The following is a 21,540-nucleotide window of genomic DNA, read 5'->3' as shown; positions in this document are numbered from 1 at the left end:
GTCCTGAGGTGACGTGTACCTAGTCAATATAGGGATAGTTAAAATCTCCCATAATTATTGGATTTTCTGTTTTTGTAGCTAGAGCCCTGCGTGGATACAAAAATGTGGATCCGCATCTGATCCGCATCCGCCAGGATCAACCCACGATTTGACCTGTAATCTGTTAACCATCTTCTACTGGTCTCCGCATCTGCACCAGCAAGCCGTCTCACGAGGGCTAGAGATCGGGGAGGGGGGTGGGGGGAAGGAAGTGGGGGGCAGGATCTTGCAGGGAAGAGGCAGCTCCAGGGTGGGGACTGGGGTAAAGGGCATCATAAGGGTGGGGTCTCGAGAAGAAGGGATGGCGCAGAGTGGGGAATGGGTGTCACATTGTGTGCTGCTTCCGGGAGCTTGTGAGCAATGGCACATGGCAGCAGCAGTGCAGGTTGCATCACAGTAGGGTGGAGGGGTGGGGTCCCTGTTCGCTCCAGTCCCTTTGGCTAGGGGCAGGCGCTGCTGCCCAGGAGCTGACAGGCCCAGGACTGGGAGTGCAGTCGGTGCTGTCGGGCCAGGCCATGGTGGGGATGCTGACGCTGCCCGACAGGCCCGAGCTGCTGGACAGGGAACGGCTGGACTGGCTGCTGGCCACCGGCTCCAAGAGCACTGCACCCCCCCAAATTGTGCAAGCCAGGTACCACGGGCCAGGTGCCACCAGTGAGTAGAGCCATGCATGGTTGTATCTGATTCACTATCTGCAAAAATGGTCCACAGATATCTGCAGATTTGCAGGTCTCTATGTGTAGCCTCTCTCCTCTTTCTGAGCCTTTCACAGTCAGTGTCACCATCTCAGTCAGGTGGTTTGTAGTATACTCTTATTGCTGCACTCTTATTATTCAAGCACTGAATTTCTATCTATAGAGATTCTGTGGTAGTTTGATTAATTCCAGATTTTTGCTATATTTGACTCTATGCTTTCTTTCACATATAGTGCCCTCCCCCCACATTGCGACCTACTTTGTCATTCCTGTTTATTTTATATACTGGTATTACCATGTCCCATTGGTTATCATCATTCCACCAGGTTTCTGATACCTATTATATCAATATCTTCATTTAATACCAGGCATTCAAGTTCATCCATCTTTGTATTTACACTTCTAGTATTTGTGTACAAGCACTTATAAAATGTATCAATATTTAGATATCTGTCTTTAAATGATGTAATTTAATAGAACTCTTTTTTTTTTAATAGTGGAATTGATAGTCACCTCTGTAATTTAGGTGGTAAAAATATTTCAGTTCTAAACTCCTGTTTCAGGTGTTTATATCTTTTTAACACTTAAGGCAAACATTTTCAGGGTTTAGACGCTGTTTTACATTGAATTATTTTTTGAAAGTTTGAAAAAAATTGTTTGGATGCAGGCGGGGGGGGGGGAACAGCAGGCCCTCTGTTAGCGGGGAAAAAAGGGTATTTTTTAATCAAGTTAGCTTAATATGATTGAAAAGGTCTATTCTAGGCTATAACACAACTGGATAGCACCTTCAGACTTGTTAAATTAACACTCATTAAGATATAGAGTAACACTTCTGAAAAGTTGACTTAACTCAATCTAACACAATTGATAAACACAGCCTTTTGCAGACTAAGGGCTTGGCTACACTTGCGAGTTACAGCGCAATAAAGGAGTCCCGGGCGCACTAGCTCATTACCCATCCACACTGGGAAGGCACGTACAGCGCTCTGACTCTGCAGCCACCGCATTGCTGGTACTCCATCTCAGCGAGTGGAATAACGTTTGCTGCACCTCCGCTGGAGTGCCGCGGCGCCAGTGTGAACGAGGTGTTGCATTACTGCACTCTGATCAGCCTCCGGAAATGTCCCATAATTCCCTTAAGTCAAGTGGCCACTCTTGTCATTGTTTTTGAATCGCTGCAGGAATGTGAATATGCCCTTTGAAGGCTCTGTTTCTGACAGCCGGCTGCTTATCTGCTCCGAGACAAAGCAAGCCATTAGTATGGAATGCTGTGTGTGTGAGAGATAGGTGGGGGGGAGAGGTGGGGGTCTGCTGAACTTACAAGACGGCATGCTGATGTGCTCCCAGCCCCCCACATACACACAACACACTCCCTGTCACACTCCACCCCCCCCATTTGAAAAGCATGTTGCAGTCACTTGCATGCTGGGATAGCTGCCCACAATGCACCGCTCCCAATGCCGCTGCAAGTGCTGCAAATGTGACCACGCCAGTGCGCTTGAAGCTGTCAGTGTGGACAGACTGCAGCGCTTTTCCTACTGCGCTCTCCGAAGGCTGGTTTAACTCAATGCGTTCTACATCTGCAAGTGTAGCCATGCCCTCAGGCTGTGTCTACACTTAAATCGCTACAATGGCAAAGGTGCAGTATCACTTCAGTGGAGACACACACTACAGTGACAGGAGGGGTTCTCCTAGTGTAGTTAATTCATCTCCTTGAGAGACGGTAAGTAGCCCTGTCTTTGCAGGAGGTTAGATTTTTTTTTTATGCCTCTGAGTGATGTAACTGCGGCAACCTAACTTTTTCATGTAGACATGACCTCAGACAGTGTGGAAGAGGGAAAGGCACTAAACCATGAGAAAAAAAGTTAACGGTACTGGTTAGTTTAATTGTTGCTATTCAGAAAGGAGGTTAGCAGTGTGTAAATGTCAAGCAATGACAGTTTCCTATGGGGTACTGGTAAAGCTGTGAGCAGCAGCAGAGGCAGGGACTAGAGTTATTCATAGGAGAGTAGTACAGTAACTCCTCACTTAAAGTTGTCCTGGTTAACGTTGTTTCATTGTTACATTGCTGATCAGTTAGGGAACATGCTCGTTTAAAGTTGTGCAATGCTCCCTTATAACGTTGTTTGGCAGCTGCCTGCTTTGTCCGCTGCTTGCAGAAAAAGCAGCCCATTGGAGCTAACTGGTGGGGGCTTGGAACCAGGGTGGACCGACAGCCGCCCTATCAGCTTCCCTGCTCCCCTAAGTTCCCTGTGCAGCAGCTGCCCAGCAAGCTATTAGTTGCTGGGCAGTTCAGCTGTACCTCCCCACACTGCCATGTGTTGCTTCTGCCCTCTGCCTTGGAGCTGCTCCCGGGAGCTTCCTGCTTGCTGTGCGGGGGTTGGGGGAGAAGGGGGGTGCTAATGTCAGTGTGTACCCCTCTCCCTTGCTCCTGCACTTTGCTTATCCCATCTCCATAGAGCAGGGGGACACACAACAGGGCTCAGGATGGAGGGAGCTTCCTGGCAGCAGCTGTGATCTCAGCTTGCTGATTAACTTAACAAGGCAGTGTACTTAAGAATGGGTCAGCGTACTTAAAGGGGAAATGCGCATCTCTCTCTCTCACACACACAGGATGTGTGTCTCTGGCCTTGGCTACACTTACAGATATAGAGCGCTGTGAGTTAAATCTGCCTTCCTATAGCTGAGTAGGGAAAGTGCTGCAGTCTGTCCACACTGACAGCTGGCAGCGCACTGTCGTGGCCGCATTTGCAACCGCATTGGGAGCGGTGCATTATGGGCAGCTATCCCAGCATTCAAGTGGCTGCAATGTGCTTTTCAAATGGGGGTGTGGAGTGGAGTGTGACGGAGCGTGGGGGGAGAGAGAGTGGGTTTTTGGGGTGCTGAGAATGTGTCAGCACGCTGTCTTGTAAGTATAGACCCCTGTCCCTCCCCCTCCTCTGTGTCACTCACTGAACGCAAACGGCAGCTGTTTCTTTTTTCTCATACATGAGATAAGCAGCCACTCGTGGAAATGGACCCCAACCCTCCCCTCCCCCCCCGCCCTGGGCGCCTTTCTCTTCAAGCAAACGTTAGCTGTCGGCAATCAAAGGAGCCCCCCTGCCTGCCTCTCACTCATTCAAAGCAAACAGTAGCTGTTTGTTTTTTTGATAAGCAGCCCCCAAATCGAAACTTTGAAACGTCACTTCCGTGTCCGGAGGATTATGGGGAGTTTCCGGAGGTCAACCAGTGCATAATAACATTACTCCCCTTTTACACTGGAGCTGGAGTGTCTCAGCCAATGCGCAACAGCTGTTAATCCTCTCGGGGAGGTGGAGTACCAGGAGCGCTCCAGCCAGGGAGTCAGAGCGCTCTACCTGCCTTGCCAGTGTGGATGTGGAGTAAGGTAGAGCGCTCTGGGAGGCTTTATTGCGGTATAATGTGCAAGGGTAGCCAAAGCCTCTGTCTCTGTCTGCCATGCTGTCTCCCCTCTCTCCATTCCTGCTGCCTTGTAGAGTGTGAGGCTACATTAACAACGAGTTAACCCCTTGAGGGCTCAGCCAATTGCTAGTTCATCATTTAGCAATAAGGCATTCCCTGGGAAATATCCCACCTCTCTGACTTCACCACCTCAACCAAGCTTCACAATCATCATTGCTGTGTACAGTATTAAATTATTTGTTTAAAATTTATATTCTGCGTGTGTGTATATTTTTAAAATCTTTTGTCTGGCAAAAAAAAAATTTCCCTGGAACCTAACCCCTCCTATTTATATTAATTCTTATGGGGAAATTGGATTTGCTTAACATTATTTTGCTTAAAGTCGCATTTTTCAAGAACATAACTACAATGTTAAGTGAGGAGTTACTGTATTTGAAAAATAGATCCTGCTGTAACGGTAGAGTAGTGCAAACTCTTCCCCTTTGCAGCAGCCGGGAACAACTGTAGGAGATTAGAGTGTCACATTTATTAGACTTTTATAAGTGGAATGTGATACAAAAGCTGGAGTCCAAAACAGCCTCTCAAGCAGCACCTTAGCAGAAATTCCATCACCCTTCCTGGTATTTAGGGTTGGTTTCTTTCCCAGCACATTGCTGTTGGATCTCTTGGTGAAACATGGCACCCCCTCTGTTTGGTTGGATTTTTTTTTAACATCTTCTGTCTTGTATGTTTAATCCTCTAGCAAATTTACAAATGTTACATGATCACATACCAGGGTGGATAAAAATCAATCATTTAAAAAAATAATAAAATAAAAACATCGTTTTTTATTTAAATCTGATCTTTTTGATAAAATGCTTTTTGAGGAAAGAACCTATCTAAAGATAGTTTTAATTAAGATACATTATAGGTCAAAGATATCTCATCATGGAAGAGGGATTATTAATTCTAATTCTATAGTATGAGACATCATATTGGGAGGAGATAGCTCAGTGGTTTGAGCATTGGCCTGCTAAACCCAGGGTTGTGAGTTCAATCCTTGAGAGGGCCTGTCATAAATATAAAAGGGAAGGGTAACCACCTTTCTAAAAAGTTTTAGGGGGAGGGATAGCTCAGTGGTTTGAGCATTGGCCTGCTAAACCCAGGGTTGTGAGTTCAATCCTTGAGGGGGGCCATTTAGGGATCTGGGGCAAAAATTGTAGATTGGTCCTGCTTTGAGCAGGGGTTGGACTAGATGACCTCCTGAGGTCCCTTCCAACCCTGATACTCTGATTCTATATTCATATAATGTTTAAGAAAAGTTTTGTAAATGAGTTCAAATAGTTCATGGATCAGGGACCCAATTTTATGGGGTACCAGGGGCTTCTGTGTAGATTATTTAGGTTAATCTTTCTATCTATACCAAAAAGAGAAGGAGTACTTGTGGCACCTTAGAGACTAACACATTTATTTGAGCATAAGCTTTTGTGAGCTACAGCTCACTCATCGGAAATGCATCCGATGAAGTGAGCTGTAGCTCACGAAAGCTTATGCTCAAATAAATTTGTTAGTCTCTAAGGTGCCACAAGTACTCCTTCTCTTTTTGCGAATACAGACTAACGCGGCTGCTACTCTGAAATCTATCTATACCGTTAGGGATGCTTAGTTTTGCAGTTCTCAAACTGTGCATTTGTGTTTCCACACACAACACATTTTGTTAACAGCAAAAATGTTTTAAAATAATATATATAGAGGTGAGAAATAACACACCTCAACCCTGTTGTCCCTCTGCAAATTTGTGTACACAGAGTCAATCCTTTACCTCTCTAAAAGTGCAAAGTTTCAAAAATTTCAATGAACAGAAGATTGTTGGGGGCAGAATAGATCTGGACAAGGAGAAGAAATCTGGAGATACACGTGAGAAGGGAGGGACAGGCAGTAGAAACAAAAGTGAAACTGTTTGAGCAGTATATTCCAGAAGTCTTGAGGTCTTTCTGAGTGTAGCTAGAGTGACCAGATGTCCCGACTGTATAGGGACAGTCCTGATATTTGATGCTTTTTCTTATATAGTCTCCTGTTTACCCTCTCTGCCCCCATCCCGTTTTTTTCACACTTGCTGTCTGGTCACATTCAGTGTAGCTTTCATTGATTTGAGGTCTACCATACCATTCTCTCACTAGAAGGGAAAACCTATAATGGCAGCAGGCCGTAAAAGAGACCTAGTTAGGAACCATTCAAGAAATAGCTGTTCGCTGATGATGTTTTAAAGAAAGTCACACCAGTGAACTGGTGAAGTCACTTAAGCACTTGGATTCAGAGACTGTTGATGAGATGTTCTCACTTTTAACAGCAGTAACTTCTGCCGGTGTAGAAAGAATATTTTTTTCCTTTGGACTAATTCATTCCAAATTGAGAAATCGTTTGGGATCTGAAAAAGGAGAAGATTGTTTTTCTTTTCCAGATTATGAACAAACAGGAAAATGAAGGTGAAGACTACTGAGTTAGTTGCAGAAGTAAATATTTTAAGTTTCTCATGTTGACCTGGCTGACACAGTCGATTTTTTTAAAAAAAATTTCATTTAACTATTTTAGTTAAAAAAAAAAAATTTATCAAAAATGAACCTGATTTTAAAAAACTTGAATGTTTAACTAAATCCAAAAATTCATATGCTTGTTTTGTTAAAATATTATGTTTGCTGTTGAAGAAAAAAATCCAGAATACATAACATTGTTTTAGTTGAATAAAACAATTTAAATGTCTGTCTGATAATGTTCTTCTAATACAGCATGGCAAGAAAATCCTCCAAATATTAATGATGGTTCACCTCCCAAAGACTTCATAAATATCTGCTTCAGTTACCTTTGGTAAATGAAATAACTAAACGATCATTTATTTTCTGATATAGCTGTAAAACTAATCTGAAAAGTTTTCAAAATAAATCATTTAAAAATGTATAGTGTGTACCTTCTAAAAATGAAACCTACATCTATCTCTGAGTTGTGAAGAATATGTATTAAGGTTGTAACGGACAAGAATACACTTTTATGTAGAAAACCATGATTAAATCGAGTCTTCCTGACTAGTGATTTAAATCAAATCCACCCTGGCACATACTCTCTCTGACTAACACGGCTGCTACTCTGAAACCTCTCAAAAAATAGTGTACAGTATTCACTATAACTTTACAACAGTGGCTATGTCTATACTACAGGCTTCTGTCAGCACAGCTGTGTCAGCTGGGTGTGATTCCTGATTGACATAGCTGTGCTGACAGAAGCTCGTAGTGTGGATGCAGTTGTACTGGCAAAACTTCACTTTTACTGCTACAGCTTGCTTCTCTCATGAAAGCATGAGAGTGTTACTATACTGATATAAAATGCAGCTTTGCCAGTATAGCTGTGTCCATGCTAGGAGTGGTTTTCTTGTATAGTATATTGGTGTTCCTTTACTGGTAATGTACTTCTTGTGTAGACATAGCCTAAGTGTTACGTTTCATATGCTGGATAATATGCCTCTGTACCTGCCTCTGCTGATGCTCAGAGTTTTCCAGTGCCTCTAGTAAGGAACTTACAAGGGTTTTGTAAATTTAATTCTGCTGCTTAAGACTGCTGTGGCCAGCAGCACAGGCTTTGGAATTTTCAGCAGCCCCAGGAAGATGACACTGCATCAGTTCATGTTTTGGAAGATTATTTTCAAAACATCAAGGTTAGAAAATTATTTTCTTTAAAAGGGGGAGAATTTCAAATGATGTCGTAAACCTTCCATGTTTTCCCATAACAAGTGAGATGGGCGGATGTTTCAAGCTTTTCTGTGCTTCTGTTATTTTTCAAAATATGCTCATTTTAACATCTGATAACCAAATCATCCCTGCCATTTGTCTTTCATGCGCTGTTGTCTTGTCATACACCTGGCTTGTCACTCTGAGGCAGGGACTGTCTTTTTTATTACATTTGTGTATGGCCTAGAACAGTGTGTCTCTGATTGTAGATTGGGGCCCTTAGGCAATAGTGTAACACATAATAATGGGATATGAAAAAAAGGTTTGAAGTTGGTAATTGGAAAGGAGGAAAAATGTTTTCAGAAAAGAAGCGTGGCTTTTTAATTTACAGTTATATTCCCAGTTGCGCCAGTGAACTGGTGTTACTACCACCACAATGCTTGAGCTATGCCTTGTGTTACCTCAATAGTGAAGGTAAGCCCTGTTGGTGCAGGTGAAGTGAGGAATGTGAAGATAGAATTGTATGGAGGATGGGAGGTGACACAGTTATTATTTTCAATTTTTGAAGCCTGGAGGCACTTTGTATCTCCTTGTGGGCATTGTATCGTTGGCTTTTGTGGTTTTGGGCTTGTATCCACATGAAACTTGGAGTTCTCCCATTGGTGTTGGTAATCCACCTCCCCAAGAGGTGATAGCTACGTCATCCGAAGAATTCTTCCATCAACCTAGCGCTTATTTTCTAGTGTAGACCAGCTCTTTATTTAGTTCAGTTCTTGAACTAAATGGATTTGGTGGTGTTAAAAATGGAGGTGGTTTCCTTAAAGTGACACAGTGCTTGCAGATGTAAGTGCTAATATCTTGGTGAATTGGAAACTGGCCATCCTCTGAGCAAAGTATTTCTTAGACTACTGGTGCCTGCATTGTTCCAATCTGGATTGATGAGGAATAACATTTTCTTAATATGACATGTTTAAAAGACAAATTTCTTACAACAAAGAAGTCTGTTAATGCTCAGTAGCGAATACATCTCTACCCCGATATAATGTGACCTGATGTAACACGAATTCGGATATAACATGGTAAAGCAGTGCTCTGGGTGCGGGGGGTGGGGGAGGAGGAGGCTGCACGCTCCGGTGGATCAAAACAAGTTCGATAAAATGCATTTTCACCTATAACGCGGTAAGATTTTTTGGCTCCCAAGGACAGCGTTATATCGGGGTAGAGGTGTATTGAGGAAATTTAAAAGATTACCAATATTTTTAGTTATCTCTACATTTTACTTTTAATTTCAATTTAAACATAAATGTTGTATGAAACAACCATAAGTTACAGAGGATCCTCCTGTAGTAGTGGAGTTTTCTGGAACATATGTATTTAATTTAATTTGCACTTTTTTCTGTTCTGTGGCATCTCTCTAAAAATGTTTTCAATTAACAATAATCATCTAAAATTAAGGATCTTACTTGTTGAGAAGGGAAAATTGAACTTTCAGCCACTGTTAAAGATTTAATAAGGAACCTCTTCTAAAATAAATACCCTATTTATGATGAGACTATATGTATATGTACTGGTCTTTGTTTTGTCATGTGTGCATTAGTTTATTTAATTTATTTAATAATAAATTGGATATCTTTAAATATAATCGCTTTTACATAAGGATACTTAAAAAGAGACATTGTTTTGTTCAGCCATGAACTAAAAGCTAGCAAAGCTTAAGAACTTATTGCCAAAAACCATCTGTCTTTGGCAAGGCCTAGTTGTTGCACATACTAGCAAATCTTTCTTCACAGTCTTTTTAGATAACTAGAATTTCAGTGAAAGGTGAGTAGGGGATTCTAATTCTGTTACTTGTCTAAAAGATAACTGTGCAAATTGCCTTTTGCCTTTCTGTAAAGCACTGAATTATCATTCTTATTTTCAGTGTGATGTTGAGTGACAATAAAAGCCAAGTAAATATAGATATTACATAAGCACTAGTGTAAAACTGCATGGACTGAGTCATCTTCATTTTGTTAATGGGGTAAAATTAGTTTGTATCAGTTTGAATTGAGTTTGCCAGTTTTTAATAACAAAAGTAATTACTAGGCAGGTTATAGTTCACTATAAACATTAATATTTCATTTTTATAGATAGTATTTATTGAATGAGAAAGGTAGGTTGAGGTTTATAAAGAGTGTTTATGGTGCCACTTTGTCTGTAGCTTGAAGGTGAACTTTATCTTGGATTTTCAGGCTCATCTTCCGAATGTTACTAAAGGTTGAATCAGATAACTTCCTGGCCCTATATTCTGGAAGAACATAGCTAATAGTCTATACTTCTGGGGAATTTTGTGCCAAAAAATTAAAAATTCTGTGCACAATATTTAAAATTCTGCAAAATTCTGCATATTTTATTTGTCAAAATAACACACTATAATAGTGCCAATTTCAATTATTTTGGTAATTTTTTCAAAATACCTGTCTGCAAGTATGCCTGTAACAGTACAGGTTTCCTGCACCCCTCAGAAGCCATGCAAAAACTTGGGGGAGTCAGGGGTAATGGAGGAGCTGAGGGAGAGGGAAGTAATTGCTGGGATGGAGCCTGGGTGTGGACTTAACAGGTGGTTGGGTGTGGGTGGGAGAAGTATGGAACAGGGTTTTTTTAGGCAGAGATGGATTGTTAGGGAGCCTCCGCCATGTAGATCCTGGATGACCCCAACCCTCTCATTCAGTCAGACACATCTGCTCCATCCTCATGTGTCCCTGCATCCCCTTCCCCCATCCCTATGTGGCCATGCACCCCTACTCAGCCACCCCTTCCTCGATATGTCCCTGAAGCCCCTCCCCCATCCCCATGTGTCCCTGTGCCTCCACTCAGCTACCCCCAACTCCTATATGGCCCTCCACCCCCACTCAGCCACCTCTTCCCTTCATGTGACCCTGCACACCCCTCTCCCTGTCCCATGTGGCCCTGCGCCCTCACTCGGCCACCCCATCCATCCCTCCAGCTCCCTCCTCCTGTCCCCATGTGGCCTTGTACCCCCACTCAGCCTCTGCCACAATCTGTTCCCCCCCATAGCCTTTCTGAATCTGTCTGTGACCCCCTCCAGCAGCCCCATGTGCCCCATGCTGTCCATCACCCCATATCCCATGCCTCCTGACCTGCCCCACTGGCAGGTGCTGTGCGGAAAGCAGCTTCTTTCTCTTCCCTATCCCTAGCTGGAGCTTCTCCCACCGGAGAACAGCTGCTCTCTGTTCTGGTGCCATAGTGGCCCATGGTGGGCGAAAGGAGTAACTGCAGCACCTTTCCGGCAGAATGTATTTTCTACAGGGGAAAAAAAATTTTGCATGGCACATGATTTCTGTGCGTGTGCAGTGGTGGAGAATTCTCCCAGGAATATATTATAATAGTATGTCTGGATATGGCTTCTGTTTAAACAGGGGCCCAAGGAGTCTGTATTTAAACAATATAGCTTGGTTAAAAACATTTTGTCACCAAACGATCATATCACACAGACTTTATACTTTAATTGAATATGCATTCTGTTATACTTCAATATCCTTATTCATAAAAAGGAGTGATGTGAGGGGAGGGGAGAAGTAAATCAAGCAAATGTCTAAAAGTAGAGCTGTAAATTGCAACTCTACATTACAATCCTTAAATAATCTTTTAGAGGTTTAACTCTCAGGCAGCAAGATATTTTTCACTAAGTTTGCAAATTCTTCAAGTGAGCCATTTTGCTATGTGATTCCATACTTCTGAATTGAATATAGCCATAAAATGATTGGATAGGTGAATTAAGTGATTAATTTCATGTGAAAGTATTAGAATGTTTGTCTAAAGATAAACTTTTTGGAAAAATTAAAAAAATACTCCCCATAATTTAAAATGCCCTAAACCAAATCTCCTTCCAAAACTTCAATGATAAAATTGTAAAATAATCACAAGAATGCCAATAGATTATAATATGTGTTGCAAAACCTTGAGCCAGTAGAATGGATGCATGTTTTTGTCCTTTCCTATCAATTTCTGGTTTCACAATACTAGGCTATATGGAGCCATATTTTCTTCTGCATTGAGGTCCACTTGTCAGAGCAGGTTGTGGGAGGGTGGCATTTGGGAGCCAGTTTTACAGACTCTTTGGGCTTATCTATGCTTGCCTTGCACATTAGAGCAGCCTATAGATCTGAAGGAGTTTCTATGCACTGCCTGAACAGCTTTAAATAGTAGTTTGCAGGGTATGAATCCAGGCCATGACTTTTCTAACTCTTGGATTACTTGCTTGAATTTGGCCCTAATTGGCAATGATTAAAAATTATTGCTGCTTGCTGGATTTTTGGAGATCAGTGTAATCTATCTTGTTGGTCTCATTCTAGTTCTACAGCATAAAAAGCCACTGGAAAAATTAATACTCTTGTTTGTTCTCCGACAGCACAGATTGAATTGATGTTGAAATTGACCCTTTTCTTCTCTCCTTCCCTCCCCAAAATTTCTGGAATGGCACACTGGTGGGATAAAGTAGAGAACATTGTGCTTTTATGCATTCTGTACATGTATAAGTACATGTTAAGTATAAGTACACTGTTGTTGAATAAGTTATGTACTAATGAACAGATACAGCCCTCTGAAGGGTAATTTCTCAATCTCCTATATTATGCTTAATAAATACAGCTTCATTTACTTATTGGAATATAGTAGGAAACAAATTTAAGATTTGGTCTAGATTTCCTTAGGCTTCTGTATAAATTCCCTACAAATATTGAACTTCTGGGTGCAAAATGGTTGCTTTAATCCTCATTTATTTTTTGGAAAATTGCAGTTCTAGCAGCTGCAGGTTTGTGGATTACTATAATAAGGGGATTACCTCTTGTATACTTAGTTTTACCATGTTCATGGTGTTAGAGATGTTTTCAAATGCATTACAGTTTTCTTTCTGTCTTATTTGGTAATTGATATCCTTCTCTTTTGCGGATATAGCTGTCCTATGTACATACAGACCCCTCAGTGTTCAAGTGAAAACATTCTCTGCAAAATAAAGCTTACTAACGTCTACCAGCTACAAGGTTAAAGGCTAATATTAGAAAAGATAGCAAGAAAGAAGTAGAAACAAGCATATCTTTCAAAAATACTAAATTTACTGTTCAGAGAAAAGCAACAATGATCTTCACTTTTTAACAAAATTTATACATCAAGCTAATATCAATTACATGAAATACATTTAAAGTTTAATGTAAAATAAAATTTGATGTCAACTAGTATGTGTGTCACTAGTAGGGGTTAACTTCATTGGGTTGGGGAGGTTAAGATTAATTCCATCCAGATCTGGTTAATCACAACATAGTAATAACATGTACTAATATTACTCCTGGGGGAATTCTGCATGCCCAGAATTCATATCCCCTGCAGATTTCTTGCCAGGGGATATTTTTCCAGGGAAGCAAAGGGAAGCCCGCAAGAGTGGTCACGTGCCCCTCCCTGGCATCGCAGGCTGGTTGGTTCGGGTGCCTGGAGCAGCTGTTAGAGATGTAAATCACTGCTGGGACTGGGTGGAAGTGGGAGCTCTGCAGACATGTGAGAAAGAGAGACGCTCTGTCTCTCTTGCTCGCTATTGTGGCACACTCGGCATGGAGGAGGTGTGGCTTTGGGGTGTTTCTGAGGAGATAGGTGTGGGGCAGAGCAGAAAGTAGCAGCCTGCCTGCTTAGTGAATTGTTCCCATTGTCTCTGTGAATTCCTCCAGGAGTATAAAATGGGTGTAGAAGTTTTAAGGCTCCTTAACATTGCCAGAGTTGTGTACAGGACAGGATGGCCTTCTGAATGCGTATGGTGATTAGAACTGGTCTAAATTTTTGGACTGAAAAAAATTCCTATCAAACTATGCTCCATTACCTGTTTGGTGCTGTCCTTTTTGGAGATGGCCAATAGCCAGCATAAATAGTGAGTTTGATTTCCCAGCCCTCACTTGCTCTTCAGTTGCCTATGATGTAACACTGAGCATATGGCTGCATATATTTGTTGACTAATAACTAGAAATAAAGGGTCAAACCTAGCTATATTACTATTAGACAAAGGGAGTTTGGGGGATTTCCTCCAGTGCACCCCACTCCCATTCTCTAGCCATTGTATTGTATTTTAAATAAATTACCAAAATAATTGAAACTGGCATGATTATATTGCATTATTTTGACAGATAAAATATGTAGAATTTTAAAATATTGTGTGCAGAATTTTTAACATTTTCACGCAGAATTTCCCCAGAAGTATAATATCAACAAATCAAATTTAGTAACTAATTTTATAACTTAAGACAAATATAATGAAGCAAATAACATTATCTTGAAGACATTTCACGTTGACAGTTTCTAAGCAGGTTCAATGCAACAGGCCTGGAATTAGTGTTTAAGATGGCCTGAATCCTGGTGGAAGTGATGAGTTTGTGAAATCCAGAGAGCTGAATTGAGATGTTTATGGATAAGGGCAAGAGCCTTTTTTCTGTATCAATCCACATTGAGTATATCAGTTGTATTGCTCAAATACTTTAAAAAAATCTTAAATATATGAGGGTAAAGATGCATGCCAGGATAGTGGTGGAAATGAAAATGGAATCCCAACAGCTGCATCTGAAAGGGCCAATGTCTTTTGCTTATCAGTAAATGCTGCTAGTATATTCCTAAGTGACTTTTTTCCCCATCATTTGCAGGTCAGACTGCCAGATGCGGTACAAACGACTGGATCTGCCGATAGTCACGTAAGTCCTAAAGAATATAGCTATTAGATTGCAAAGAATACTTCACCTATTTTGCCACAGTCAGCCCCCACTGCTGGGTAATCATATAAACTATCGATATTCATTAATAAATGATTCACAGAATTATTTTAACCTTGCTTTCCGGTCTCATGCATGTGTGTCTGCCTCCTGGGTTTTTAGCGTAATCCGTTTGCATGCTTCCGAGATATGACACTCCTCATTTTAGCACTTCAGAATAGTCTCTTAAATAATTTTGAAAACAATAATTGCTTAATGATGATGGTGCTAGAGAATTTGTCTTCCCCTCACCTCTTTCTTGCCAGAAAGTGTTAGAATATTAGAACAAGATCCTTTCCTTCATAATAAATACCAATATTAGAAGAGTTGTATATAATAATCTTTGCAACGGCAATAGATAAACTAGTTTGAATAAGCTAGTTGTAAAGAGAGTATATATAGTTGAACAATTTCTTCAGTGTTATAGACAAAGTGTAGCTCCTTGCCTGCTAAATTAAGTGATCTGGTGTGCGAACTATTATTTTCTAATTTAAACCTCTGCTTTTTAGAATGCCGACTAGAGCAGATTTCTATCAAATCAACTGGTTAGGTTATTTGTTCTTGCTTTAAAAATTTTTTTTTGCCTTCTTGTGATGATTTCTTATTTATCCCCATTATATAACTGGTAAATTGATAGGTACACCAGCTTCTGAGCCAACACACAAATGATCAGCCAGTATCCTCAATGGCCAGGGTTGATATACTGGATGGGGAGGGCTCTGAGTTACTACAAAGAATTCTTTGCCAGGTGCCTTGGAAATAGAGCTCTGAAACGCAGCACCAAGCTTAGTTTGCACACAGGATTTTTTCAGAAATTAAGTCTCTGTATGTTAGGTGTACTGTTATCAGCTGCAAAATTGCATATAAATCACTAGCATTATTGTTTAATGACAAGAAATAAGCAGCTTCATTACAACAAGCTTGGTGTACAACAAGCTCCCACCCTCAATCCTGGTGCAGAGCCTTTCTATGGGTTAGAAAGACCTAGTTTGAGTTCAATTTCAGGTTGAATTTACAGGCCTGGTAGTTACAAAAATATCCTGTTCCTTTTATTTAAAAAAATTTTTTTATGTGGTTTGCTCTGAAAGTTGAGACAGTAAGCCTGTGGAGCCCCCGATTCAACTTCTGGTTACTGTTTAGACTAGCACTGCACTTCAAAGCTGAATCAATGCATAGCTTAACAAAAGTAAAAAAAACAAAAAAAACCCCAAAAAACCAAAACCAACCTACAATGCTGATGATTTACAAGCAATTTTGAAGCTGATAATGAAACTTTACATTCACAGTTTCAGTCTAGTTTTGTATGCAGGATGATGTACCAGGTATGGTCAGCAGTTACAAACATCACTTTTGTTCTGATCAGCATGCTGATATTAGGCGTGTCCAAATAATCCATTCAGTTTGGGCCTGCCTACACTAAGTGAGGAAACCATTGAAGGAACGCTGCATAAAAGGGTTGATTGTATTGCTTGACTTTGCAGCAGTTTAGTATGTAGAATACTGATTTTTTTTTTTTACAGCCCCTCTTTTGATGCTTCTGAAACACAGTTCACCATACAACTGAATTCCTGAAGCACCTCTCCCATAGTGACTTGCACCTTTCAAAAGATGCAGGAGATTTTGTATGACCTCCAAATGTGAAAGGGTGTATTGTGTGATGAGTTAAAAGAACTGATTGAGTCAGTCAGTGCAGGTACAATATTTGTGGCTTCCTTTCCTCGCAGGGGAGAAACCACTGTGGACTTCACCAGCCCAGTTTGGCCTGGGCTAAACACTTGCTCCCCAGCAGAAATGGGAAAACTTGTTAATAAGCTTGCTAGCCATATGTCCACAAAAAAGATGAGGGGTGCATCAGCAAGCTCTGAAGACAGTGCCGTGGTGGGAAATCCTCTATCCACCCCAAGCCTCTAGGAAGGAAGCAGGTGCTAACAGAGCATTGATCCTGGATCTTGCTTGGGCTTTCCATCCTTTGTATCAGCCTCTAGTTAGCAAGGCATTTGTAAATGGGGACATTTCTCTTCCCTCCATGCACCAACCTGACTATTTAAATGGAAGCTTTCTCCTCCCTCCTTCTGTCTTAATTACTTCCTGGCAACCTCTTTTTTTTTTTTTTTTTTGGATGAGGGGTATTCCCCCAAAATTTTCAAATACCTGGCCCTTTTTATAGATTTTCTAAGCAGTATATAATTCTTGTCAATTTTGTAGCTGCCTACAGGATTTTGTATTCCTTCAATGAAACATTCTAGAACCTTGTTAATTTCATGCTGTTTGGCGAATTATTTTTTCCAAGTCTGCTGACATTTTATTTGTTCACATTTGCAAAGTTTTCCTGGGAATCATAAGGGCACAAAACTGCTTTAAGACGAATGAACCACTTCACTCTCCAGGCCAAACTTCTCAGTGTTCAAGAGCAGTGAGCCTTTGGCCTTCTTATTCTCTCGTTCCAATTGTTGGACACTGCTCTTGTCACACATCTAGGACGGTGCATGTATGGACACCAAGCAAGTATTGTAGCTCAAGTTATTTCAAGTAATAGCTTCTTACAGTGCTTTTTCATATTGTGTAAAAATGGCTTTGAGTAGGAAACTTCTATTAGAAGTGGTGTTAAATGACTAAGGCATTGACATTCCTGATAGAAATTCCATTCCAGATAGAAGTTTTTCCAAAGCTAACATTTATTTTTTTTTGCAGCTGATTCTGAAATCGCCTTGGTATCATGACTAAGTTGTTCAGTTTACTCAATTTAACTTCTCACAAAGTGTGGGACCTGCTATTTAAAGAGTTTGTGTGTTGCTGAGATAGCAGTTGTTAGCATCATTGTGTATAAATGAGTTGATAGCTGTGGTAGGGCTTCAAAAATATTTTGGAAGGGGTGAAGTGTCATTCCATATGTTGAGATGTTCTGGTGACTACTGGGGATGTTTTCCTTATTCCCATATTGATTCATGTTTCAATAACAAACAAGTTAAATTATTTAAAAATTGAGATTAAGTTCTACTGTCTTTTTCACTGTTGGAATTTCAAAATAAGTTTGCTGCCTTGTCTCTTCTCCCCTTCCCAAACCTCCCCACTGCCCATTTCTTGGAGAAGTTATCCGCTCTCTCAATGCCTTACCATCTTTCTTCAGTCAGCGAAGAAGGAGAATCCTGCAGATGATCAATTATTACTATTTCAGTGTGCAAGTGTAATTTTGCTTTGTGATCTTCCTTCTTTGATAGTCTTATGGGGGAGAGATGAAATTGGGAGAGGCAAGGAGAATGAGATATTGGGGAATGAAGGTTTTAATTGTGCTGGGGCTGAAAAAAAACTCCTTTGTATCTTCCCACAGCAAAAACATGTAATTAAATTCCTCAACACTCTAATTTTATTTCTATTAATATCCTCCATCACAACTGGCTAGGATCACAAAATATTCTTCTGGCCAAGAGAATTTAATTAGCTGCAACTCTTTTCAGTGCCTGTCCTCTGCAGCCATTTAAGAAATAAGGTTGCCTCTGAGTTATGGAGCATATTGTTCTCCAGGTTTAAGCAACTAGGCATCTTCAGCAGTGTCAGCTTCTGCTGACACATGTATTGGGTTCACAGACTTCGTTAGGTTTCCCACAGGTTAGCGCAGAACATACCACAAGACCACCAATCTAGCTCATCTAAGTTTGGACGTTAAAAGCTTCCTCCATAAGCTATTGCGGAATAGTTGTAAATTATCAAAATATTTCAAAATTGTATTGCTTTTGGAAAACTACCTGTCCTGAGAGACAAGTCCAGGAAGACTTCAGTTTTTTTCCAAGTAACTAAATCAACACATTGGGTGAGTCCTTTCAGGTAAAATGTTACTTTGGATGTTAGATTCAAATGATGAGATGCATTTAAAGATTACTTCTCTAAACATTCTGTTTTCGGTTCTTTTTGTAGCCTCTTTTGGAAAACAAACTTAAATCATTCAGTATTGGCAAAATGAGTGCTGCCAAGAGGACTTTAAGTAAGAAGGAACAAGAGGAGTTAAAAAAGAAGGTAATGGTAAATAGACAAGGTTTTTTTTTCTTCTTTTTATATATGAAATTATCTTGCCATTAACTTATCCAAACAAAGAACTAGCAGTGAAAATAGAAATTCTGTTTCAGAGAATTAGTTGTAACTTAACTTTTTTTAAAAATTTAAGTAAATAATACCGTAACTGTACTAATTTATTTCATGTGGTAATTTTTAAAACATTTGCTGCCAACTGTATTGGGGAGCACAGAGGTCTGCCTTTGAAATGGGAAAAAAGCCAGGATAAGTCTAAATGAGAGCTCAGATTCTGTGGCTTCCCTGGAAGCTTTGGGTTATGACAGACTGAATGTCACAACGGTCACTGGACTGTGAAATCAGTCCCTCCCTTTGACCTGCTATCACCTCAGGTGACTTTTCTCTTGTGTGGTTTTATATTGTATATTATTTGATTTTAATTTCTACCAAGAGAATCAGTGGCACTGTTCTGTTTAGATATTTCAGTGCTGAAAATGCTTTATTCTACAAAATAGATTTTACTTTCAAACTAGAGATTTTTATCTTGAACACAGTAAATTTATGTTAGATATGGTTTGGTGCAGAAATGCACATATCTGATGTAAAATGGCTTAAGAACATCTTGAAATTTGGAATTTTAGTAAAGGCTTTTAACATGTTTCAATATATTTTAACTTCTTGCTTTAGATTGTGTGATGTCAACTCAGCTAATTTAAAGTTGGGGGTTTTCAAAGAGCCTAAACAAGTTAAGTTCTCAGCTTCCTCTGAATTTTCAGTGGGATCTGGCTTCCTAACCTCCCCAGACTCCTTTGAAAATCCTAATGCAAGGCAATGCAGTGGTGTTTAATTTAATTTGCTGTCTCACTTATTTTTATTAATTTGTCATTTGTGAAACACACCATTTAAAACTGAGCCCGTTAACTTCATCCAGACACACAATTTGACTCCCATAGTTTACACTATACATTTTTTTTTTTTTTTTTTTTTTTTTGAAACACACAGGCTAGCGCAGAGTCTAAGGTCTTTGTCGTGTTTTTGTGTTTGCCATCTTCTTTTTACCTATGAAATTATAAATCATTTAAAAAAAATCAACTCTACATTTATTAAATGAGTAATCATATTTGATTATACAAATCTGTTTGTCTCTAGTTCTTGTGTTAATAATTCTTCCCACATTCCTGCTCTGAAATATTGTCTTGTCTGAAACTGAACCTTACGCTGAATTAGAACAAGTATCATGACAAAAATAAAAAAGGAAAGTCGTATGGCTGCTTAAGGTTAGATGTCTCATGGATGCTGTTTGTAAAAATAGTAAACAAATTTAACATTTGGTGTGTAGGAGGATGAGAAGGCAGCTGCAGAAATTTATGAAGAATTCCTTGCTGCCTTTGAAGGAAGTGATGGTAATAAGGTGAAAACATTTGTAAGAGGAGGAATTGTCAATGCGTCTAAAGGTAAGACTTGAATATTTTTTCCCCCACAACTTCTGGTTAATTGCAAAGAAAAAGGTTAGGTTTGGATTTTATTTTGTGTTTAATGCAGTACGTTGCTTGCCAGAATTTTTCATTATGCTTTTAGGAGATGTTTATATAAATTATCCCTTTTTTATATTTAAAGGAAAGGTTTTTTTTGTTTTGTTTTTTTTTAAACCAACTACACTTTACACATGCTTTTCCTGAGTATTACATTTAAATTGCAAAGTGTGATACTATTACAGCATTTCATTTTGATTTATAAATAATTAATTTTTTTTAGATTCTGTGTTGGAGACAGAATTTCAGAAATAAATACAAAAAACCTGATTCTTTGGCTCATTATTATGCAGTAACTGTTAACTAAGTTCCTTTTTTAAATCCAGATGAACATGAAACAGATGAAAAACGAGGTAAAATCTACAAACCTTCAGCACGATTTGCAGATCAAAAAAATCAGCCAAATCAGCCATCCTCTAATGAGAAGCCTCCATCCCTTCTAATGATAGAAACCAAAAAGCCTGTAAGTTATTCTTTTCAAAATATTTACTACCTGTTTAATTCCTCTTCAAAGCACTTATACACATTAACTACGTAGAGTGATTTTATTCCCATTTTTCATATCAGAGGAACCAACACATGTATATTAAGTGATTTGCCAAACCATATAGTAAATCATTGTAGAGATTAGAATGTGAAGGTCTACTAGTCCTGTATGCAGACTGGCTCTCTAAAAATGGCGCTCTGTCTTGATTTTGTTCAGAAAAAATATTGTACATGCTCAAGTATTCTTTTTAATCAAGATAACTTCATCATGAATTAGTATTTATTTAGTATTAGTATGAATATTAAAAGAATGCTCCCAATCACTATTGAAGTATATATGTTTGGTACCACCAGCTATTCTGAAGGTTTCAAAACAGTTTTGATTTTAACCATCTGTTTTCAGATGCGTGTAACTTTTTAAGAAAATTTTACCTTTTGGACTGATCTACAGTTTCCATGCTTGGTCTCTGTCTCAAGGTGATTTTATTTTGAAACTTAAGCAAAATCCTTTCAGCTCTTTGAGTTATGACCAATAGCCTGCATGACTTGCAGGTCTTCTAAGATGAAGCACTTATTTTCTTTCATTTTTCTCTCTCCTGTCAGTTTGCATGTATATTGTTAGTTTGATTTTGTTTTGCTTTAAAAACACTGGGAAAAAAAAACAAATACTGTTAGGAGCACATTAAGACTGTGCAACTGAACACTCAAGTCAGAATATGTGCAAGTTAAGGTTTAAACTGCAGACTTAATGCTGTTCCTGTGTCAATTCGTTATGATGGTTTTTAACAACTTAATAATGTTTCCTAAATAGAATTCTTTCTACAATCTTTAGATATGTGTGAAGCATCTATAGCATTGTGTGCTAGTGACATTAGTAGTAGCA

General features: G+C 39.6%; 1 protein-coding gene across 11 annotated transcripts in view; it reads left to right on the top strand.

Moving 5' to 3' along the window:
• Window positions 1–21,540, top strand: part of LOC119860945 (U2 snRNP associated SURP domain containing) — a 75,120-nt gene that overhangs the window by 10,887 nt on the left and 42,693 nt on the right. For 5 of the 11 annotated variants that reach the window (XM_038415156.2, XM_043492864.1, XM_043492865.1 and 2 more), the window contains exons 2-5: window positions 14,530–14,577; window positions 18,547–18,651; window positions 19,979–20,093; window positions 20,498–20,634. In XM_038415156.2, the coding sequence (XP_038271084.1) occupies window positions 14,530–14,577; window positions 18,547–18,651; window positions 19,979–20,093; window positions 20,498–20,634 (405 nt within the window). Of the gene's footprint in view, window positions 1–14,529; window positions 14,578–17,535; window positions 18,443–18,546; window positions 18,652–19,978; window positions 20,094–20,497; window positions 20,635–21,540 lie in introns of those variants that run through there. The other 6 variants (XM_038415158.2, XM_043492866.1, XM_038415159.2 and 3 more) reach the window with 3 other exon arrangements.

The sequence above is a fragment of the Dermochelys coriacea genome, chromosome 9 (genome assembly GCF_009764565.3).
Source record: "Dermochelys coriacea isolate rDerCor1 chromosome 9, rDerCor1.pri.v4, whole genome shotgun sequence".
In the NCBI taxonomy this organism is placed as follows: domain Eukaryota; kingdom Metazoa; phylum Chordata; order Testudines; family Dermochelyidae; genus Dermochelys; species Dermochelys coriacea.
The sequence above is the reverse complement of the archived record's forward strand: the minus strand, read 5'-3'. Positions and strand labels throughout refer to the sequence as shown.